We start from the raw sequence: 25,408 nt of genomic DNA, 5'->3' as shown, positions 1-25,408 counted from the left end.
GTTTACTTAACAAAAGATGGTGTCCCCAGTACATAAAAGTATTGTTTTCTATTCAAGAACAGAATATAATATATTGATGTAAACTATTCTAATTTACAGCACATCATATAAACATAAGTAAGGACATACATACACACTAAAATATGAAATGGAAATAAATAGCTTTATTAAAATTTCAGACATGGAAGGAAGAGGAGTTGCAGATTCCTTTCATGACCTCCCGATACCTCCTAACCTTCCAGTGAAAAGAGGACTCCTAGACCGTAGGTCAGCAAGCTACAGGCAGTATATCACGTCTGGGCCACCACCTGTTACTGTAATGTCAGGTCTCCCCGAATACCCTCCACTCAACAGCAGAGCTTAGAAGAAACCTAGGCAAAGATCTGATCTGTGACCTAAAACATTCACTCCCTTATTTTTACTGAGAGACTCACATAGCATTCTTCATGGTCATCATTGTCCTAACAAATAAAACACATCACATCTGTGATCTTAAATCCCCCAGCAGACCTCTTAAAACAACAGAACCAAAAAAATGGGTAATTTTTTACTTAATTGCATGGACCCAAAATGCATGTGTTTAACAATTTGTTCTGGTCTTACTCTAAACACCAACTTAAACTGTCGTCTTTATTTCAATGTCACCACATTAGACCGTACAACTGGGAGCAAGCAAACAAGCAAGAAAGCAAGCAGGGAGGGGCAGGTTCTGCCTAGTTCAGCAGAGTTCCCAGACACTGCAAATATCATAAGTTATGTCCATTAAAATAATCCTGTTTATCCATTTACTCATTTTATAGATAATAAGCACAATAAAAAGACTGAACACATACACTCATCAAACTAAAACCAACCAACTAACTAATGAACAAATGGGACTTTTCTTCTTAAAATACTATGTAGCTGCAAAGAGACTGTCATATAGCAATGATTTTAGTCCCCACCTCACAGTTAAACTTCTCCCACTGCTATTTAAATAGCAGTGTTTTTATCCTGTTTTATCCTCTTGCCCAATCTAAGACCAGCAACTCCCAACATCAATATGGTTATTGTATCCTGTAAATCTTTTAAGACTCTGACTCTCTGACTCTCATCCCAAAGATCTCTCTTTGTCTAACAGCCATTTCTGCACCTACAGCAATTCAAAGTGGATATATTTTAAAATGATTTTATAACATTTTCTGTCCTCTTCAGAACCTGCTCTCCCAATTTATATGTATAACCCCAAGTGCATGAAGAAAAACTGAATAGAACATTCTAGAAATGTCCAAATATTAGCCAACAGGGTTCTGCTCTGTCTAAATTGTCTATGCCATTGCAGTCTAGTAGTCTGCCTGTGAGGCAGTAACATTAACACATGCACACAGAAGTATATTAATAATGTACAAGTTTACCTCTGAAATGCCATACTTTAAGATAAAATGAGCTCAGCACCCTGCTCTAAAACACATCCTAAAACAACACAGAACTGACAGACAATGAAGACATCTTGCACAAAACCAGAGGTGCAAAAGAGAAGCACAAATACAAGAACCCGCAGCCACAGCAAATCTAGTAACAGCAGGGGTGTGTAGAGGAAAAGCAGTGACTGTCCTGTCTCCTTTGCTTCTCCACTACAAAGAACAAAGGCTGCAAATTGTAGACTGCTCGGGTAAAGGGCAACAACTAGAAAATAGAGTGGACATCAGCCTACAAGTAGGATGACAATACCAGGGCTTTTTATTGCTTCCTGAAGTCAAGAAAGAAACAAAATTATATATAGAAAATGAAATGTGTATACACTGTTCCCACTACCTAAAGGGTAACTGAGCTTCAGAAAGAAACAACAATCAGTTTATCTACCTTCTGGGAGTCCAAGCAGAAAACCTGGCACGCAGTAAAAGTGATTTTCCCCCCACAGACCTTATACCTCTGTCTCTGAAACAGACAGGTCAAAGGATACCTAGGTCTTATCTACCATTCCAGAACAATCCCTACTCTACCACGGTGCACGCTTATTATACTAAATGGGCCGTGTCCTTATGTTGCAGCCACATATGACTCAATCAAAATGCAATCATAGCTACATAAGAACCCTTCAAAAATCTTGACTTCCTGTTAGGGATGCTAACAGAGAAGTCTGGAACAATTGCTCTGTAGTTAAGAACACTGCTCTTCAGAGGACCTACGTTCAGTTCCCAGCATCCACATGGTGTCTTACAATTATCTGTAACTCCAGTTCCAGGAAATCTGATCTCCTCTTCTGGCCTCTATAAACACTACATATACACCATGTCTACACACACAGGGTAGGCCAAAATAAATAAATGAATACAAAGAGCACATTTGGCAACCTCAAAACAATGAGAAAGTAGAAAGAACACGCTGTTGCTATCCACAGGCTTAACTTCTAAAGAGGGAAAACATAAACTGATGTGGGTTGTTTGAAAGAGAGAGTAGAAAGAGAAATATACTCTTTAGGAGATTTTCATCCTATTTCAACCATGACTTGGTAAAGTACTGGCCTGCAGGGCTGAGAGGTGACTGTATCTGATTTTCAGAACTCAGTGTGAATCAATCAATACCCCGAGGCTGGCATCCCAAAGACCAGGGGGACCTGTATTGATATCTGTGCTGCAGAATCATCCAGCTTTGCACTTTGAGACTGAATGTTCAAGCAGTGAAGTATGATTCCAGTCATACTTCTTACTGTTTAGCATGTCAACACTGTTGCGGTAAAAACTTATTAGGTGTCCAATTAGCATCTCAGATCTCAAAAGGTAACTAGTACTGGACTGAGACAATATCTAAGTCAGGTCCCTAAACCTGCAAGGTTGGTATGGAAGCTCAAATGTGTGGCTTGGCTTCTGTCACCTTGATGAATGACAAGGCATCTTCTGCTTTTGATATAAATGTACACACAAGATAAAAATGGGATCTGTGCTAAGTCTTTACTAAGAAGATGGAAATAACAGAAAGTGGAAATAATACACAAATCCTGGTTTAGAAACCTTAATTTCTACATGTTCACTCAAATAATTATGACCTTATTTTATTTAGGCAGTTTTCAATTATGTATATGCATATATGTCTATACATGTCTATATGCATGTGAGAGCAAGTGCCCAAGAAAGACACAGGTATCGGGTCCCTGGAGCTACATACAGCTGTGAAGACCGTGTGGATATTAGGATTGAACTCAGGACCTCTGGAAGGTCAGCAAGTGCTCTTGACCATTGAACAACCTCTCAAGCCCCTACTCTGATTTTCTAAAATCATGTTTAGGTTCAAACATGTTACTGGAAATGTATATATAAATTATTAAAAAGAAAATAATTTATGTCACCAATAAGAACAATCAAACATGAAGTAGCCCTTACAACTATGAAAATATATTGGATAATATCATGAAAAAATATTTACATGAAAAAATTCTAAGTATGCCCACATATACCAATAGCACAGGTAAAAACACTAAGAAGAGAGCATGATGGATAAAAATGGAAAATGATACCTTAAAGGAACTATATGAAATCACTATAACATGCTGAGAAAAGGAAAATAATGAGGCTGGTGTAAATGAACTGCAAGTCTGAGTAAAAGAGACTAAACAAATTCACCTGAAGAATTAAAAATGGACCGGAACTACAGAACACAATCACTACCTAAAACCAAGTGGATGGGATAGTAACTGAATTTTTGATAAGCTCTACTGTCACAAATGTCATCACAGAGTCAGGTTCCCTTATCCTGTTCTACCCAACATCACTGGGCAGATGGCTTGTGCAGAGGGGTTAGGGTCCCCTTGCTTCTTACCCCAGCTGCCGTGTTCTTGTGGAACACGGGATAGACGCAGACTCACCTGACATGAGGACTCCAGCTGCAGACCAGGGCAGGGCACTGGCCCAGGCAGGTGGGAGTTGGATGGCTTCTGCTCTACACTTTTGTGCTTGTGGGTCTCTGAGACCACTGACAGCGTGGGCTCAGATCTGACAAGCTGCGCATCATCGCCGCAGTTGAGAATAATCCTTGCTCTTTCTCCTGTCTCATGCCTTTCCAATGTGCCTGGAAAATGAAGTTCAAGACACCAAACAAATATAAGCAAAAATACTGGAATAGAATACGCAGACCTCGTGTGACATGTTCGTAAAAAGACCTTGATTCTTGAAGCCGTCATTCCTACCTTCTTACAACAGAAAGAACCAGCCTGGGAGCTTTGTCTAGATAGTTTAAATTTTGTCGTCAACTATAACAGTGGATTTGAAAGTGCACCCCCTTTTATCCAGTGGAACCAGAAGTCCATCTAAGAGTCTCTACAACTAAAATCCCTCTTATTATTCAGTGTGAGAGTGATCAATACAGAACAGCTATAGAATATTTCAGTGCTGTCTCCTAATGTCCCCATTCCCAAACAACAGTGATTCTGGAGTGCTCGCCTGGGGTTCCCAGGTTTGCAATGTTTTTATAAGTAACATGCAACTTACATGATTACGGGTGTTAAGGACACAGAGGCTTGGACCGCATCTGCCCTCAGTCAAAGCTCCTCAGCTTTTGATGTTGTTTTTATTGCTGGACTTTGTTACCATTGGAGCCTTTCTTTTTTTTTATTTCTTATGTTATTAGAACTGGAATTAATCTCCTCTGCCCTCTGACATCCATCCAGCTCCAGAAGTGGTGCTGACAAGTCCAATTTAAGCTAACAGGAACGAGCATAGAGAGCTGGGCAGATGGTTCATCAGTTATGAGCACTGGCTGCTCCTTCAGAGCACTGTGGTTGGGTTTCCAGGACCTACATGGTGGCTCATAACACCTACAGCTCCAGCTTCAGGGATTCCAGTGCTCTTTTCTGACTCATGAGGCAGATACACGCACACATACAGACACACATACATGTAAGCAATAAAAATAAATCTTGTTTTTAAGAGAGAGAAAATGTAAAATTGGCCAGTGTTGGTCTGGGGTCATGCCCTAGGCTTACTATATAAGTGTGAGGACTGGAGCTCAGGTCCACAGCACTCACATAAATGCCTGGTAGGCAAGGCAGCCCGCATGAAACCTGTAATCCCAGCACGCAAGAGTCAGGCACACGGGCCTCCTGCATCGCCTGCCTATTAAACCAAATTATGAGCTCTGGATTCAGCGAGAGACTCTGCTTCAATAAATAAAGCATAGAGCAAGCAAGAAAAATACAAGACATCATCACTTGGCTTCCAAGTGTACATATAAATGTGCCCCCACACAAGAAAATTTACATACATATACACATAATACAAAGATTCATTATAATACAGGTATATACACACATACACCCCCACACACACACACATACACCACACACACGCACACCTCAGAGGACTGGAAAACTTAGTAGGAAAGTACTACCTGATTATAAGGACCTGAGTTTGGAACCCAGAACTCATTAATAAGTCACTTATAGTCTTTTTTTTTTTCTTTTCTTTTCTTTTCTTTTGTCGGAGCTGGGGACCAAACCCAGGGCCTTGCGCTTGCTAGGCAAGCGCTCTACCACTGAGCTAAATCCCCAGCCCCTAGTCACTTATAGTCTTACAAGTCCCTATAAGCATAGAATAGAGACAGACACGAGGAAAAGTTGTTGGCTGCCAGCTTAGTCAAAACTGTGAGCTTAATGTTCAGAGAAAGACCTGCCTCAAAGAAATCAAGTGCCGAGTAATGAAGGAAGACACCTGATGCTTTCTTTGTTTTCTGACCCAATATACAGGTACACATTTACCACATACATGTATGCACATTGCACTCACATACAAAAAGAAAGGATTGGAATACAATAGACAAATAGCCAACTGGCTTTACAAAATGCAACATCACGTATTCGTTGAGCAGATTAGTCTTGATGCCTGCTTCATAGTCTTTATAAGCTCATTTGCAACTGAACAAAATTAATAAGAAATGCAATTAATCAGTGCCATCATACAGATTTAATTTCATATCATTCCTTTCCCACAAATGGGGAAAATGCAGTATGTGTTAAAAAAATTAATGCTCACCAATCATATTAAGAAAAGGTAAAATAAATTAATTATACCAGGAAAGTGGTGCTAAAATTATATATATATAGATCACTCTGCCCTTTGATAGGAAGCTAGGTGTGAAGATTGTAGGAACAAGCATTCCATCCAGTCTCAGTCTCTCTCTCTCCCCGTTAACTCCCTCACTGTTCGTTAGAACCGAGCACTGCAAATTTGTACCGCTCATTATGCTACAGGCAATGTTTTCTGTCTCAGGGATTCTTGACAAGGTTCCCCCATTGCAATCATTTTAAATTTGTAGGTAAACATCCTAAATATGAACTTCTAAAATAACTTCCTCAACTTCCTTGTCCCATAACTACTAAGGAAATACTGCCAACAAGTGGCATCTGAAAATTCACTGTCTTTATAAGAAATCTCTCTTTCAAATTAGTGTCAACACAGACAGTCTTCTCAAGAGTTTTCTGAGAATACACAGAATGATATTTATAAAATATTTTCAGAAAAATTTAAGTGTTTCTTTGTTATCTGGAAATGGCTTTATACTCCTGGGCTCAAGACATACTCTTGCCTCAGCCTCTTTGGTAGTTGAGAATGTAAGTGCATGGCCTTTGGTGGTCCTTGAGACATAATTTATTGTGCTTTAGTCACATAGCCTTCTGCATTACACTGTATAGTTTACATATCTGTGTATTTCATTCTAGACTTTTTTTAAACAAAGCACCTCTTGAATTGTCCAGCCATAACTATAGCTTACACACACGTGTGTATGACTTCCATCTCCTTCTGTTTTCGCAGGTATCTAATCTGTTTCATTTACTGTACCATTCAATGCAACATATAGTAAACAAGAATGGCTTAGCCCTAGGTCCAGGACTCCCTCAAAGCCTCTTGGCATCACTGAAGCAAGAGACACTGAAGGCTAATTTACTATAGTATCTAAAGTACAAATATTCTATTCTACCATAAGTAAATATTTCCCAATCTAATAAAATATTGGGCATTTTGTTTCCTTGATAATAAATCCTATCGTGGGAGTTAATTCTTTCTTTTAAAATTTCTTACTGAATTATTATTGCTTCTGTCTTCTGATTGAGAAGCCCTTTTAAATCACTTCTCATCAGAATTCATGGAATTTGTACCACATTTAGCGCATTTTAAAATTGTCACAGGTATCTAGAAAGAAGAGAATGACCACAGGGAAGATAATCGGTGTGTTCTTGTGAGAATTCTTCTGGAGAGGTATAAACAAATCTATCCCTTCCTCTTCCTTCTCCTCCTCCTCCTCTTCCTTCTCCTCCTCCTCTTCCTCCTCCTCTAACAACGACAAACCAAAGTCATTCCACCAAAGTTCATCTTGAGACCCCAGTGAGTGTTTTGGGTCTATTTACATAGCAATGATAGGTGCATTATGGGAAGGAAGCATGGTTCATTTGGACAGATGCATTTGGAAATCTGCACCCAGCATGGAAGATGGCTCCCCATGGCACATAGGCCTCCTCAGTTAACATTCCCAGGCATCTCTACTCTAGCACCTACCCTAAACTCAAAGCTAAAAGCAATTAGGGCTGAACTGCACATAAATGTCTGGGAAGTGTGACTTGAAACTCAGTTGCTGGGCTAATAACCTCCCCCACTCAAAACCTCTCCTTCTGGGAGGGAATCGCAACAGTTCCCACAACTGATCATGATAAATGCTCTCAGGAAGACAACGCTGATCTCTGGAAGATGGGAGCTGCCTGAAAGGGAGGGCAGTGTTCTACAAGGTAGGTAGCTACCATATGCCTATGTTGCCTTTGCTGCAGACAGGAGTCACTGCTTCCTAATGTTAGAAACTCAAGGTTTATAAACCACTTAATTCAACTTCCAACTTCAAGAGAACTTTTGCTTTTCCATGTGAACCTGATGATAACCCAAACTGATTTACACTCTACTCCATCAAGAATGTGAGGGAGAGACTCTTCCCTGATTCAATTTGGGCACGGGAAGAAAATGTGCAGAGTTGTATGTGAATAAAGTCAAGCTCTCCACTGCCATTGCCATCTCTTTTTTTTTTTTTTTTTTTTTTTTTTTTTTTTTTTAGGTATGTCAAAGATACCTAAATTTATATCTTAAAAAAAAAAAATATTGAGGCCAGCCTGGGCTACATAGTGAGTTGTTGAGAAAGCTCAAATACAGAGCGAAACTTTGCAGCATAAAAAACCAAACCTGACAAACTCAAAACTTCATCCTAGACAATGTTTTAAAAATATTTTCAAGTAAATATCACGCATTGATTTATATTTATTGATATGACTTCTTACATATTTTTTTTTTCAACTTAAGCTATTCTCTTTAACTCGTGGCATTAAAAAGGTATTAGATTTTGGATTTTCAGATTAATGATGTTCAAATGATATAGAAATGTGAAAGATTTTGGTACCAAGAATTTTGGGCAAGATGTCATCAGCCTGTGGTATATCAGTGAGAAAAAAATCACAGCAGAAGAGCACTTAGAACAATTAACATCCTGGTACACAATAAAGGCGAGATCAGTGCACAGAAAGCAAAGGACCAGTCAAGATATTCAGGGACCCTGAATCCTCAAGCCTGACCCCCTGTACCCATTCAAAGCATATTTGCAGTGTCATATGCTACTTTCCTTTTGACTCAAAACACCAGATAATAATATCCCTAGTCAACATATTTTAAGCCAGAGTTTCCTTTCTGATCGCAGGTGGCTCTCAGGTCCAGATGATAGCACCTTCTCCCTTGCCTCTAACTATGAGAACAGGAACACATCCTTGTGGGACAGAGAAGTTTCTAGCTCCAGGCCGCTGTGTACTCAAGTCCCCAAATACTGGCTCCATCCTCTCAAGGCAATATGGTGTATTAATTACTTTTTTGTTGATGTGGTAAAAGATCATAACTAAGGCAACTTATTGAGTAAAGAGTTTATTCTGGCTTATATTTCCAGAGAGATAATAATCCATGATGATAGTGCAGAGATGAGGTGGTTGGAGCAACAAGCCAGAGTTCGTGTTTTGAAACAAAAGCCATGGGCTGGAAGGATGGCACAGTGGTTAAGAGGACTGACTGCTTTTCCAGAGGCCCTGAGTTCAAATCCCAGCAACCACATGGTGGCTTACAACTGTCTGTAATGAAGTCTGATGCTCTCTTCTGGTGTGTCTGAAGACACTACAGTGTACTTTTATATAACAAATAGAAATCTTTTAAAAAGGAAAAAAAGAAGGAAACCAAAGCCATAAGCAGAGACAGAATCCTTGCAATTGAAGGATGAGTTGAAATCTCGAACCGTGAATCCAATGAAGTTCTTCTGACAGCAAGGCCACACCCCTTAAACCTACCTAAATAGCCTTACCAACTAAGGACCAAGTGTTCAAAACTGCGAGGCTACAGAGGATTATTTTCATTCAAAATGCCACCCATAGTTACGGGAGACTTTTGAACCTCATTTTCTTCAGTCATACCATGGAATAATAATCTTTACCTCACAAGGTTACTAAGTAGCTTAAATGTTATAGGCTTCTGATTCATGCTCTTGACCCTGAGACAAGAGAAGATATGATCATCTACAAAGTTCACACCTAAAAACCACACAACTGACTTAGAAAAAAATCACAAAAATACCTTACAGTGCTAAGTACATCTACAATTTTGTGCTGGGCTACCTCTGTAGCTCTTCTGGGCCACAGAAAGCCAGTGGGCTCTGGGTTAGATATCTTGTGTTTATAATTTCTAGCATAGAGTAAATGTGACCCATGATAACACCTATGTCATGTGACAGATAACACCTAGTTAGCTGATTGGGGGCTCTACAACAACTTTGGCTCTCTATTTGGAATGTTTTTGACATTCACCAACAAATCAGTTGTTTGAGGTCCCATTGCCTTCTATCCCAGAGATGACCTTGTCAGATAGCTTGAAACCCAGATTATATATAATCTAACTCATAGTACAATGCTATGTTTGGCTTTTCTTAATAAAGAATTTTGCATATAGCTTAGCAGAGACTTGAGCTCACTATGTAGTCAAGGATGGCCTTGACTCATGATGTTACGCTTCTACCTCCCATGCGTTGTGATCACAGGCAGGCATGCAGTGTACTACTATGCCCAGTTTATGTGGGGCTAGAGCGGGATCAAACCCAGGGCTCTATATATAGGAGGTAAACATTCTACTAATTTAGTAACACATTCTTTGTCCTTGGCTTGCTTTTTAAACCCTTAGTACATCAGAGGAGAGTCCAGTCTTTAGGTTTGATATGGCTCTGTAATGGATCGTATGCCAGCAGCATAAGGAGGGATTTTCTACTTGGGATTAAATCCAAACCTCTGATCTACAGGTTTTATTCTAAGCATAGTTCCTTCCCCCCAACACACACACACACACACACACACACACACGCTTGCCTTTTTTCTTAGCTCATCTTTCAGTCATAGCTTACAATTCCCATTGTTCAGACAGGGCAGCTAGAGAGCATCAGAGAATGTTAAATCTCACTGCACAGGCATTAGCACTCACTAAGGTCATTATAAACCTATGCCCAGGCCTTAGAAGAGACAGGTACTCTGAAAGGTGACTTCCAGAACCCAAGCTAGAGGTCTGACAGAGTTCATTTGCAACACCCAAAGACTCTGGAATTGGAGATCAGAGGCAGTCTCGGAAGCCTGAAGTTTGTGTTAATATGACCACTGCAGACTAGCCAACCCCACTTCTCCATGAGCCAAAGAGCAGGATATGCTGGTCAAAGGAGAGAAAGTACAAAAATGCTTAGAGAGAGGCAAGGAGAAAGAGGCAAAGGAGCTTGGCAGAGAATAGGAGGGCTTTGGACTTCCTAGTTGTTTCTCATCCCATCCTAAGGACCAGTGCCCCAGTACGTGGGCTGAGAGGTACATCCTTCCATCATTATGGCAAATGCCTCCTTCTGAGAATACCACTCTACTTCCCTCTAGCTCGCTACCTAATGGACTCACATAAAGGAGGTTCAGAGATATATCTATGATGGACTCACCGGGTTGAATGATAGCCATTTGCATACATAGCCTGGGCATTTCCAGGTAGAGTCCAGAGTGTAAGATAAGTCCTAACAGTCATAAGATAGACTGGGGTTAAATTCCAGTGACAGACTTGCACCTAAGGGAACTTGGGGTCCTTTGATGCCAGAGCAGACCTTTGAGTCTTTCTGCACAGCCTTCTGAAAAGTAGTGTGTAGTTAAAAGACAGGCATAAACAGAGACATTATTGGTGATATTTATAGGCAACCTGCCATTCAGCTTTCAGTTGGCTTCATTTTGGAATAGGAAAAAATGATCTCTTTATGATGTGCATTGGAGACCTGACTCTAAAGTGTCGGGCTTTCTTCAAGCAACAAGAAGAACAAGAGCAAGGCAGAGAGGTAAGGGAAGGCGGAACATGCTGTGTTAGTGCACTGCCCCCGTACACAGAAGGAACAGGAAGAAGCCACCCTGCTCAACCGGAAGTCTCTTCCAAAGAGCTGGAGGTTCTCACTACGTGGCTTCCCTGGTAATTTCTGTCGAATTTTAAACATGCTCAGTCTTCTATAAAATATATTCTAAAATAGCGCTGATATTTGCATCCTAGCATCAAAACCTACTATCAACAAATGCATTGATTTAAATTATTTAACTATATTAAAAATTCTGGCCAGAAAGCCTTCCCCCTATCAGTTAATAGTGAGGACTGTTAAAGATTAGCACTAACTGCACCCACCCACCCCCAAAAAAAACCACATTATTAAACAAAAATCACATACAGGTGACTCTACCTTCCGTTGAGATGAAATTTCAATTAAAACCATGTCATCCGTGTTGACTCCATTTGATCACATTGTATAAAACATTTTATTTACTTAAATTGTAAATTTGAGACAGTAGTGACTTCCTTAAAAGAACACTAAAGAGATAAAATTACTACAGAAAACAAATTCTCAGAGCCTTCAAAAGCTCGAGCATTGTGAGCCAACACCTTTCATTAAAAAAAAAGATACATTCAATTGTGTATTATGCAAAATCACAGAACATTAGCTGAATTTACTACAAAGAAACATGTTATGATTGATAACAGGCATGTGTTTGCATGAACACAGCTTGATGCGAAGATTATGAACCATTACGTGAGAGAACTTGTCTCCATCAGTAGGAATTTCTCTTCTGAGTCTGATGCCCTACAGAGCAGTGCTTAAGATTGGTGCTATTTCAAAGAGACTATACCTAGAATAAAACAGGTTTAACAAGTAGCTTCATTACCAAATTTGGTAGCCACACTCATACAATCAGATTTTAGTCAAACAGACGGCTGCCAGAGGTAATCAGATTCTCTGTGTGGCAGAAGCTGCCGTTACTTGTGCTGTGGATATGGTCTCACTTATCTTCAGTTGCACATGACGCTCACTGGCTTGCTCACAGAAGTGTATGGAGATTGGCCCAGGGGCCCTCCCTAATAAAAGCATTTCACAGTGACTGCATCTTACTCTGCAAAATACGAAACCGAGGTGAGTTTGGCCAAGGGTAGGCCCTGGAGGCACAGGATTTAGAGTCAGCTAACTAGAAAGAAATGGAAGCTTGGGGAAGGCGAATGGATCTGAAAATAGTAAACCAGGCATAAAGGCACCTTTCTCACATCTAACTACCACAGAACGGAATAAATCCATCTGTTAAATAGATCTCCAATGACTTGACTCCTTTTTGCACTATGCAAACGCCCTAGTCTGTTAACAAACTGGGAGTTAGTTGCCTTACCACCGACCTTTTATACCTTAAGGGCATAGAATACGTTTTTTAAAAGTCTGACCTCTGTGACCTATACCCCGGCTCTGCCTCGGCCTCCAGCACCTTCACAGAAATCCCGGCATTTACCAAAGGGACACATTCAACCCCCCCCCCCATTGAATCCTGACCATTGATCTCCAGAAGCACACTATGAAGGGCTCCGAGAGGCTGAAGAGAATAAAGGGAAGAGGTACAGACAGACAGGCTTCAAATTGCTGCCGTGTATCTGAACTCAAATAAAGTACTAACTGTAAGCAAATCCCAAACCACATTTTCCCTGTTGTTTTTCTTACTAAATGCCCCCTCTTCTTAAACACGTGTTAGCAACATTATCTATGGCTAAATTTTAATTTTCAACTAAATGAACTAATTGATGAGGGGTGCCCAGGAAAGGTACGCTATGTGCTTAAATTGACAGTCACCTATCTTATGCACAGCATTTAAACCATCATATTTCTAACTAACAGGAAATGTAACTCACTCTGCATGGCTTGCACACTGATACCAGGTATATTTATGTTTAATCTTAAAATAACTATCTTTGATTTTATCCTTCATGCATCTTATTGAAGGGTAGCTGACTTATTGGCTGCAATGGCCCTGAAGACATTCCAGTCTATCATGTATTTGCTTCTGGCATCAGTGGAGGTAATTAGGTCATTATCTTGCTGGGTTGATCTAGAGTTTTTCCTGGAAAGATGAAGCATATTGGAAAAAGCCGAATTGAAATGTGCTCTCCTGGATAAGGTGCTGAGTGGAGGGGGAAGTCTATACAGAGTCTTGGCTTTTGTGTTTTGTCCTTGTTTGTATTCAGAGGGGGAGGATAGAGCAGAGAGGAAAGGAGGGTTTTGACTATAAACAGTACTTCGCTTTGGCAAATACTGGGTGAGTGTCAGGTTGTGGGCTATGGGTTTGTTTGGAAGGATTGAATGCTCCCACACGAATCTACCTGTGAAAGTCAACACCGTGTCCATACCTAGGTATGCAAAAAGTGATCTTTTCACTTTTCACCCTTCAGTTCCATGATTCATGCACTCTTGGAGTCTTTACAGACTCTTGGGCTCAACCACCAAGGAAATAGGTAGAATTCTATAAATAATCCCCAGTGTCCCTGTCCTTATCCAGCCTTCTCCCCTGTGACTTTGATGTCACAGCAGTGAAATACCCATTAATGTTCATTCTAATTCCTTGACCTCAAAAGAAGACCCTTCAATTAATCCAGTTCTCATTCGTTGGCCTTTATTTCCCCTGTTTGTATGTGTGTATGTGTGCAAGCATGTCTGTGTTTCCAGATAGAAACCAGAAGTAGATTCAAGTCTCTTCCTCAGTTGTTTCTCCATCCTTATTTTTGGAGACACGGTCTGTGGCTGGAGCTGGGGCTCCCTGATTTGGCTAGGCTGGATGTTCATTTAAGCCCCAGGGATGCTCCTGTCCCCATTTCCCAATGGCTGGTGTACAGGTGTATACCAGCGTGCCTGGCTTGTAAAGTGAATACTGGAAATCCACGCTCACTTTCCTGACTGCACAACTCCCCAGCTCCTGTTTGAACTGCTAGATGAGCCCTTAGAAAGTTACTGCTGCAAGCAGAGGGTTCACACTCTTATTTTAGCCAGGAAGGGAGTGTCCTTCAACTGTGCCCTATGTTGCAGAACTGTGGGATATTAAACTAAAGATTTTAAGCTATGAAGTTTGAGGGTATTTGTTATGCCATGGTGGGAAAGCAATATAGCCTGGACTCCTGATAGTATACCTACCCGGACTCAAATCTGTGATGCTTCTCCAATATTTTTCTTATGAAACAAATCATTAAATGCATAAAAGCATAAACATATAAAAACGTTCGTCTATGTTATATTTTCAAAACTTCAAAAGATAATTCCATCCCCGGTCTTTCACTCTGAATACAAAAAGCCATGGAGAATTCAACAAATAACTACAGGTTGGAAATCATGCCAATACATTCATTCTGCAGCACTCTGCTGCTAGTGGTAAAATACTGTTATTTATTTGCTTCTTATCCTTGTTCTTCAGTTCTCGTTATAATTACATCTACCATTATCTACCATTTATTTTAGGAGAGGGTCTCATGTAGCCCAGGCTGGCCTCAAACTCATCAGATAACTGAGGACTACCTTGTATTTCTGAGCCTACTGCCTCCGTTTCCTGGATGCTGGGATTACAGACAAACACCCTCACATCCTGTCTATGTGTGCTGAAGACAGAGCCCAGGGCTCTATGCATGCTGTGTAAGCTAGCACCTGGCCATATCCTCAGCCCCCAGTGTTATTCAGCTCTTAAATCAATCCAGAAAAGAAACTGAGGGATAGGGAAGGTGAGTCACGGGGTATTTATGTGATCCTGTGGCAGGGCTGGCATGCCAAGGGGGCTGGAATATTTGGCGCTTAGTTTAAACTGTGTGATGAATGGATGCAGATACAGAAAAGGAGGCTGAAGAAAGACCTTGACTGGTGAGGTCATCAGTCGGCAAATCTGTCAATAGTTCGCACAAAGGATGATTAAGACCCTAATCTATCTGGCCCTAAGTCATTTTGCTTTTAAACATTTTCATTATCTCTGACATTAATTCCATGTTACCACCAGTATACTACTAGTAGGTAGTGTACCTTTTTTCCCAAGTAATTCACTAAACGTGGTTGATAAAATTAGAGGAAAGAAATGGTAAATACTTCTGACCTATATAGCTCCCTGTATGCCAGGCATCTCTGATGGGCTCTGAACTGGATAAAACCACTGATTTGTTTCTTGTTATTTGACTTGATTATTACATACCATTCACCTTACTTTAACAAGGTGCTGTTAGCTGCCTAGGGGATCCCCGAGTTCTTTCCATGGCAGAGACAAATAATTGAACACTGGGGAGAACAGAAGACCAACTTTCAAAGAAAAGGAAAGCTTTACCCCTCTGGTAAGGAGAAGCCCAAGGCTTGAACTCCCTACACGGAATCTGGCTTGGGTGTTTTATCTGTGGCCATGGTATTCCCCCTCCTTCTACAGGTTCTATTTATATTACCACCGCTGTGCCTTCCTGCCGACTCTCCCATTGTCTTCTTATGCTCTTTGGGAACAAGAAGCTGACATTTCAGGAACCCACTTGTCTACCTGTGTCCCTCTAACTCCCTTTACCTCTGTCACCTGGACTTCTGCAGTTATAACATCTGCTCTTGAACTCTGTCACAGTTTGCCAGCAAATACCTTACAAGCCATCTTCCCACCCTAAGCATCTTATATCTGTTAGTGCACCTGGGACTTCACACTGCTAGGTGCCGAAGCAGGTCTAAGGTCTTCTAAGCATGGATGGACATATCAGAATTGGGTCTGCACAAAGAATGGGGGCGGGAAGGGGGGGTGGTGGGCCAATCTATACCCAGATCTTACTGACAAGGCAGAGATTAATAACCAATATTATTTTCGACATGGAATGTCAAACCCAGCAATAACCCCCTCAGTCCAATCTTCTGCTCACCAAGGCAAGAACTTGACCTCTGGACTCATTTTCACTTGGTTCACTCCAGAGACATGAAGACCTTCCCCATCTAATCTTAGCACAGGTGAATGGTGGATGTTGGATATTATTGATGTGCCCAGACTAATGAAGTTAAGTCCAGTGTCTTTTATCTTGTGGCCAGATCAGAGAAGTTGCTTTTCTCCCCACGAGCACCAGTCATTACAAACCACTGAGTACTGCTTTCCAAAGCATTTCTGCGGCAGCTGGCTGCTGGGAAGAGGTAGGCCGACTGAAAGGGGGAAACCTGGGGAGGGCAGATGGCTCCTCTGAGTTGCTTTCCACTCCACACTGTCACTGAGTGCCCCGCTAAGGTTCCAAGTGTCATTGGCAGAAGACGCCTCACTGAGAGGAAGCTGGCCAGCAGCCACCTGAGTTTTGCAGTGTGAGCTCCCCTGTGCGTTAGATGTGGATCTGTGACAACACCCCCAGCCGGTACTCTATCCCTGAGTGCAGCACGACAACGGGAACTGCTGAGAGTGATTATGGCAGGAACTTTCTTTACAAAGCAAGATCCAGGAAGGTAGCAACTGCCGAACAGATGCAATAAGGGCGGGAGGGGCAAGGAAGGCTTAACTGATGAAAGTCATTTTATAAGTAGGCAGCGTTTGTTTTTATAATTAGAATGGCATCGTATTGATTTTCACGTTTGTTTCTGAGCACACGAAATGTTCTAAAGATGTCTTGCAAACACCACAGTAATGTGCCCAATGTATTAAGATGCCAGGAGAGTCAAAAGACAGAGTTAAGTAACCACTCCATTAAAATGTGTATGTGTAAACACACACACACACACACACACAAATACATGCACACATTCACACTCACATATTCATACACGCAGAAGTGGTAGAACAAAATTTAAACCTGGGTAATTTGACTCTTTGCATTACTGTTCTTAGCGCCTTTGGGTACTGCCTCCTCATCAAGAGCTTAAACTTCGTTGGAAAAACATTTAGTTGCTATATCTCAAAGTTCACAGACACAACTGTACACCTACCCATGCACACATGATCACACATACACAACTCCAAACTACAGGGATCACTAAGGCCAAGGAGGAGAAAGTGAAGATTCAAAACCAGGCTGCACAAGAAAAACAGACATCGGATAATAACACCAGTAATTATTATGATGAAGGAAACATCCACAGACAAGGTGACACGGGAGAACCTTGCCCTACACTTAAAGGCATCCTATTTTCCTTTTCTGAAAGCAATCATCTCAAGGGGGTTCCATCTGCAATCTGCCACAACGGAATCAAGCAGCTCTGGGAAAATGACACATTGGAGCCACTGCCACTGTCAGGACGCTGCCCATTCAGAGCCCACCTCTACCACGTGAGCAGTGACCGTGAAACAATAGCTCTGCTGACAAGGCATTCTGCAAGCTGTGACTTTACCGCTCTAGCGAGACAATAGTGACCTTGGTAAGAAACCAAGCAAATTATCCTCAGAGTGGTACAGTTGGTCATGGGGGTCATCGCAACACTTTTATTTCACGTGTATACCAATAACAGTCATTGTGCACCATGAGGGACTAAAATCCATACATGGGAAACTAATAAGGTAAAGTTTGACTTTAACCACAGATCCTATACTACTGGGGTAATATGACCATTGACCTGGGAACCTGTGGGCCCCATGTATTCCTCATACCTTTCATTCTACACAGTTACAAAACAAAATGTTGGATACATTTGCAAAATACGGTCTATTTGCTTTTAGTTGGTACAACTCATCTCTTACATGTTTTCTTTTTCTACTTCTCATGTGTTTGTGTGTGGCGTCTGCTTCCCTGTGTGGATGTCTGTGTGTGCAGCTAAGATTGACATCCGGGACATTCCTCTCTCATTCTTCCACTCTATTCTCTGAGACAGAGTCTGTCAATCAAATTCAGAACTAACCAATAAGGGGAGTCTTCCTAGCCAGCTTGCCGGCAGTGGGGGTTGGGGAGTTTGCAGGGTGAGATTCCCTGTCTCTGGCTCAAATTACAGGACAGTTGACATGCTCGCCGGATAGTTATTTGGTGTCTGGGGATTCAAACTCTTGCTTGTGGGTCTTTAACCACCGTTAAGTGCTTTAACCACTGAGCTATCCCCCAGCCCCAAATCTTTCTTAATTTTATACTACTACTACTACTACTACTACTAATAATAATAATAATAATAATAATAGTAATAATAGTAATGATTAATAATAATTCTTGCTATTTTCACTGAAACCATAAAAATAAATCTCCTAATTAGACAACATCATTGATCATCAAGAGAATTTTCCATATAGTTCTTATAAGTCCATATGGAGAAAATAAGGCAGAAAGTTTAATATTCATAGTACAAATGATTTCAGCACTGTTTTTTCCTAGCAACCTTTCCTGAGCTCTGAAGCCTGCTTGAGCCTTCGTACACATTGGTCTCCCGTCAGCTGTGCTTTCTGCTGTCAGCTATGCCTGTCACGAGCCACCTCCTGCTTATGTTTTGCTGTTTCTAATCTGTCATGTGACAAATCAGAGGCCAGAGCTGTTAGAACTATGTGTAAATTAAAAGCCACGTTCCGAGAGACAGCCAGAGACCTTCCTTCCAAAGAGCACTGAGCAGTCTTTGGCAGTCGCTCCCTCTTTTCTCCAGACTTTTCTTATCCAGCTCCTGTTGATGGTTGCAGGACACTGGCTTCTATCTGCAAGAACTGTACCTTGTGATATACAGTGAGGGGCACACCAGAGTTCAGGATGAGACATGTGTCCCTGTGCAGGGGTGACACTCTGGCAGCTACCTTAGCCACAGAGGCTGTCTCTGCTCTGGGGGTCTCTTCACCAGAGAAATGAGCACATAGCACTCCCAAGCCACCACCGTCAGCAAGGCTGATTGAACTAAGAATGAATTGCTATGTGCATGAGTGATGCATTTGTTCATGTGTATGTACACGTATGTACATGCACAGGTACTAATATGTTTGGCGTGGCTATCTGGAGTTAATTTGGGATGTCTTCCACAGTTGGGCTCTACAGTTTTGGGAGGCATGCGTACTAAGGCATACACCTGGAGTATAAAGAACAAATTGTACTTTGATCTTTCTTCTACTCTATGGGCCATATGGTTGAAATCAGGGCATCAGCGTGGCTGCTAGTTTGTCTGTCTGTCTGTCCATCTGTTTCCCACTGAGCCATCTTAATGTCTAGTCATCTTATTATTGAGACAGAGTCTCACTGAGCTTGGAATGTACTCATTTGATTTGGATGGCTGGCCAACAAGCCCCTGGGAACCTCCTGCCTCCAGACATATGCTGCCCCCTGATAATTCTTACATGGGCTCTGGAAACAGACACCAGGCCCTCTTCCTCATGCATCGGGCACCTAAGAATATCTGTTAAGAAGAACAATCAGTATACTCACAGGTAAATTATCCACAGCTGCCTGTTTCTGTGAATAGTTTTCATTAAAACACCGCCTTGTCTGTGCTCTAAATATTCTACACAGCTTCTCTGAAGCTATCAGAGCAGGTTCAGAAGTCATAGAAGAAATCATAAGGCCCTAAAACTAAATATTTACAATTCAGCCTTGTACTAAGAACTACTGAACCATCCCTTCAAGAAATGTTTTATCTTTCAGCAAATGAGATTTCATTCTTCCCACAAAATAATAATAATAATAATAATAATTAAGTGGCCCGATAAGGACTATGTTTAGCACCACGAGTCGAGCAGAAAACATTCAGGAACAAAAATAACCATTACATTAACGGCACATAAGAAATTCAATGTATAGGTTTCTGCCCTGCAAACTTGATACTGTAAACACGAAAGCCCTGGGAAACACACTAAACTTAATGTCTAAAAGGAATAATTAGCTCAGAGCAGAAAATTATTTCTGGTGTGCATACAGGGGAAGAATCGGTAATGTATTACTCCTATTGTGTCAGCCATGCGGCAGTGAGGCCCAGACTCCTCAGTGCCAAACACGCTGTGGGAGCACAAATATTAATCAAAATGACATCTCCAATTTTTCCCCTTCCTAATCAGGCCTAAACATCATGGGACATCCAGTAGATCAATAAGGAAAACTGGAAGCTCTCAGCACTCGATGCTTTAGCTCTGCCCTCAGCCAGAACAAGAGCCTTCAGTGCTAACCAACAACCCCTTCTGTTGGTCATCCATGAGGTGAGCATGCCCACCTTTGGCCCAAGAGCATCACCCAGACATGCATCCAACCATGCCACCTGTCACAGAAAGAAAGACCGCATACAGTTTCAGCATGAAAGCGGCACGGGGGTGTAGCTCTAGAATGCCTTTCCTTTCTAGGCTGTTTTCCTTCATTTCCTATCCCACTGATACTTGCTATTTCCCCCTACTCTGGGCTCTGGAGGTGTGCAGGTGCTAGGAAATGTCTGACTCACTTCTGTCGATTGATTCCTTCTTTGTGTGTAGAGGAGGCCGGGTACTAAACAAAGAACACATCCAGTCATGTGTTTCAAACCCTGTTGAGTGAATTGCACGGCCACAGGCAAAGGGACAAAGGCCCAGAAAAACTGAGAGTAGGAAAGGCATTGTCCTCCCTCTGAGGAGGCACCACCAGCTTCAGGACCCTGTGCGATATGTGGAGCAGAAATCTCGGGGCCGCTTACAACCAGGCAGCAGCGAGGCAAGAAGGATTGAAGCTGAGACCTCAGGCCCTCAGCCTCTGAGGCCCAGGAACACTACTTACTACTCATCCATCCATTCACTGGCTCATTTAGCTGTGTGCTGGGGACATCAGTGAGTGGGAGTATTCTATTTCTTAGGCTCCTCTTAACCAGTTTTGGTCTTAGCCAGGATTTTCTACTCCCTAACATTATGAAAATACACGTGAAAAATACTTCTGACTCCAGATTTTCTTTTCACTTTTATATAAGAAGACTAAAAATTAAAGTATGATAAAGAAGGTGGTACCACCTTAGCCAGCTTGATCGCCAGCTAGGGAAGGAAAAGATAGACCTTTAAATATTAAGCAAATGGGGCTGGAGAGATGGCCCAGATGTTAGGAGCGCTGTCTGCTCTTCTAGAGGACCTGGGTTTGACTCTCGGCACTTCACGGCAGCTCAAAAGCATGTGTAACACTAATTCCAGGAGATCTGGCATCCACAGACATGGGGTACACTGATATATATGCAGGCAAAATACCCATACTCATAACTATAAGTATACATAGACCTGAAAAAACGAAAGGCACCCTTAAGCACCCCCCTTAAAAAAAGGGATAAGGAATTAAAGGCACCCCTCCAGAAAATTGATACCAGGCACAAGGCTAAAAGAAATGAAGTAAACTTAGTTTAAAGGAAGTCGGAAGTCTGATGACCATATGAAGACTCAGATAAATATATAAGTAATAGTACTTAGATTGAGTTGATTCTCTTTTTAAAGATACCAACATAGTTAATACAGGTAAATAACCTCATTCAGAACGAACACTCCATAGGTTAATTTGGCAGGAAATTATTTGATCCATTTGATTTTGATTATATTCGCTTATTTGACACAACACTTCTACAGAAACAGTATTTGTAGCCAATTCTAGGAGACTCCTGAGTTCAAATGTGTCCCACCAGGGACAGCCACTACACGAATCATTACCCATTAGACAGCCCAGCCCCTCTGTTCCTATCTCCTGTATCCTGTTCCATGCTCACTGAGAGTGATGTGGAGAACCAGTCTTTCACCTCTGATGTCTAGTGAGATTAAACAATGAAGACGATTGTAAGAGGATGAGAACGGCATCGTGCTCTTCCTCCTTCCACCTTGCATGTCTGCTAGAGCATCCTCTGGACTTCCTGGTTCTCAGTTGAATCCTGGTTCTTTCTGCTTCGTTTGGCAGGACAGAAAGAGGAAGAGAGAGAGATCCCTGAGGGTGCCCATGCTCATGTGTGAAGGAACTCATCACTCACCCCTCACCCTTAACCTGCTCCCTCACCCCTTCCCACACACGTGCAAATATTTGTGAATTTCTCATCATTTTATAAATGAGTGGAATTCATCTTCCTGCTAGAACTAGAATTGGAATATAAGACAGGCATCTGTTTATTGGCATGGAACCATGTGTAGCAGTAAGGAGCTAGAGAGGATTTATAGCATGTGCGTTCTGATAGTGAGGTGGAATGGTTTGGTTCAGCTTATATAATAGAACCATGAACCTTTGTGAGGGACGACATAATTCTTTATTTGTTCTCAATTCTATTATCTATGAAAATTAAATGGAAAAAACTGCATAAAAGAGTAAGCACTTGTGTTTTACAGGTAAGGGCTTTACAGAGGAAGTTAAAATGTACTATAGTCTGTGATGTGATGATAATGATGATGATGATGGTCTAGTTAATATTACTAATGACTTACTGCTGCTTTCCAATATGAGAAATATTTAATCTAATCCTGTATTGTTATATCTACTCCACAGACAAAGGAATTGTCTTGCAGACAAGCCAAGTGATTTGCCCATGGCCAGAAATTTCTTCCCTAACAGGTCCTAGAGGCAGTCAATGCTTCAGAGCCTTTTCTACCCACCATATTTAACTATCTCTCAGATCTATAGATTATAGACAGATTTTTAAATTTTTCTAAATTTGAGCTGAAAAGATGGCTCAGGAGTTAAGAGCATTGGCTGCCTTGCAGGGGACCTTATTTCGATTTCCAGCATCCATGTGGTAGCTTACAACTAGAACTCCAATCCCTGGGGATACAATGCCCTCCTCCGGCCTCCTCCAGTACTAAATGCGCGTGATACACAAGTATATACACAGAGAAAAAACTGCAATTACTTTGGCAAAGTATAAGTCTAAACTATATTAGGACCTACCCAGTCTGTAAACAACACCCAACACAAACCAGCACGGTTTGATCAATAACAACCATGCTGTAGATTCTGTGGAACACACTCCCGAGAGAGCCCCTCTAACTCATAGTCAGTAATTACATCTCCCTTATTTGGTATGTTCCCAGCCTTTTCTGAAATGGATTATTCTGTCTTCAGACCTCTAATCAAACTTGGATGGAAAAAGAAAACCCCTTCAATGTTCCAAACCCGCAAGCTCTGTGGTGCGGAATCAAAAAGTTCAGTTGAACTGCTTAGTCTTCAGTTTCCCTGACTCAAGTTTTGTTGGAGTTTTTATAATTAATTATATTCCATTATTACTGATCATCAATTAGCTCAAAATGTTGCTGAGTTGGTGACTATGCTGAAGAAGGCAGAATTTAATGATAATTTGAGACCAGTAGGACACTAAATTTCTCTCTTGTTAATAATTAAAGTAGATAACTTATGTTTTTATTTATAGCTTCCAGAAATATCCGGCTCATTCCTGAGCGCTGCCCTGTCAGCTAATCATCAGCTGGTCAGGATCTGACTTAGGCCACTGTGTTTTATTTCCTACACTTCCACCAAAGCTATAAATGTAGCCCAAACCTAAAGGTAAAACAACTGAGTCATCACTGAGTGAATTGTGGAACTTTCCTTCTGGACAAACGCTGGCACACCATAGACAACAGAAAAACAGCGCTCACTTTTCTGCTTACCTGTTTCAATTTCCCAGATGTAGACAGAGTCATCTGTACAACCAACAATGAGGAAGTTCTCGACTGGGTGCCATCTGATCGTCCTCACAGGGAAAAGGTGCTTCCGGGCACGCAGGAGGCACCGTCTCCCTTCCAGGTGAAGGAGAGCAACAGAATGGTCACCACACACACAGCAGAGGATCTGACCATCGCTTCGCTGTGGAAACACAACAGGCTGACTTAAGTGAGACGTCACATGCTACCCTGATGAGGGAGTTAACTCTCCCTGCACTGTTCTTCCCCGGCATTCACAAAAGTGCATCTCTGCATTGCACAGAACTTCTTCACAGGGCACACATGGATCAGCTGTAGATTCAGAGCAGAGTTTACACTCACCAGCCCACCAGGAAGGTCAGGAGGCAGAAGTGAAGGGGAAAGGGAACAGCCAGATCCTCTTGTAAGATAGAGAAGGGCTCCATTACTCAGCAAATTCAGCAGCCAGTGCTGATGTCGGAAATGGCACAGAACACAATAAACCCCAGAACTCATTTGTCACCACAAAAAGAAGCTATTTGTGGTCACAAACTTAGGCCCAAGGGTATTGAGAGCTGAGATTTTCCACTTAAAGCCTCAAAATGTGATTTGGTACAGTTCCCAGAACTCCAGATTCTAATCCAAACAGGAAACTTAGTGTAGACATAATCTAAACCAGGGCAGCATCAGATGCTCCTGCTGAAGGTGCCTTGTCACAAGGACAGAAGGAGGTTCATAGGACAGTGCTCCTCCAGACAGTTGCCAAAGTCGCCAGTGGTCAGCTTCACCACCCAACATGGGTGACTAGTAGATAAAATGAAAAAAGAATTAAACAAGCTTAATGAGTGACCTGGGGGTGTAGTAATAAAGGACATTTTTCCGGCATGCACATAGGCCCAAACTCAATCTTTAGTACCACATGGGGGGCTGCTTAGCCATCCAGAATGACAGCTCCAGGGTAACTGATGGCTAATCACTCTGTGGGGGCAGTGGAGAGCAAGTTTTCTTCTCCAATTCTAAGGGAACTAAAGAAATCCTATGGAGGAAAGAAATCACAAAATGTCAGATATGATATAGATGGAGCCTAGACTTCAGAATGGGTCAGGTGTTAGGGCTCTCCAGACATCCTGTTTTATAGAACACAGGTATATTCCACAGCTTCTAGAATATGCAGAAACACACACATACACACACACACACACATACCCAGACATGCAAACAGATCCACACACAGCACACACATGTGTACACATATACAACACATATATGCACTACATACATACACACAAACACAAACATACATACCACACCATAAACACAAACCTGGCACATACACAGAGACACACACATATGTACATACACACACACAAAAGCACACACATACATACCACACCATAAACACAAGCCCAGCACACACACATGCAAACACACACACACACACACACACACACACACACACACACCACATACCACACACACAGTCACAAGAATATAAATCATATGACTATGAATGAGCATACATGATACGCCCACACAAGGTCAATCCAACACTGCATCCTA

The 25,408-nt window shown here is 41.6% G+C and overlaps 1 protein-coding gene across 1 annotated transcript in view; it reads right to left on the bottom strand.

Moving 5' to 3' along the window:
* Positions 1-25,408, bottom strand: part of Wdr72 (WD repeat domain 72) — a 179,033-nt gene that overhangs the window by 132,375 nt on the left and 21,250 nt on the right. Inside the window, exons 12-13 of the mRNA XM_032911486.1 lie at positions 23,837-24,032; positions 3,842-4,044 (exon numbers count right to left, since the gene is read on the bottom strand). Of these exons, the coding sequence (XP_032767377.1) occupies positions 3,842-4,044; positions 23,837-24,032 (399 nt within the window). The remainder of the gene's footprint in view (positions 1-3,841; positions 4,045-23,836; positions 24,033-25,408) is intronic.

Source organism: Rattus rattus, chromosome 8 (assembly GCF_011064425.1).
Source record: "Rattus rattus isolate New Zealand chromosome 8, Rrattus_CSIRO_v1, whole genome shotgun sequence".
Taxonomy (NCBI): domain Eukaryota; kingdom Metazoa; phylum Chordata; class Mammalia; order Rodentia; family Muridae; genus Rattus; species Rattus rattus.
The sequence above is the reverse complement of the archived record's forward strand: the minus strand, read 5'-3'. Positions and strand labels throughout refer to the sequence as shown.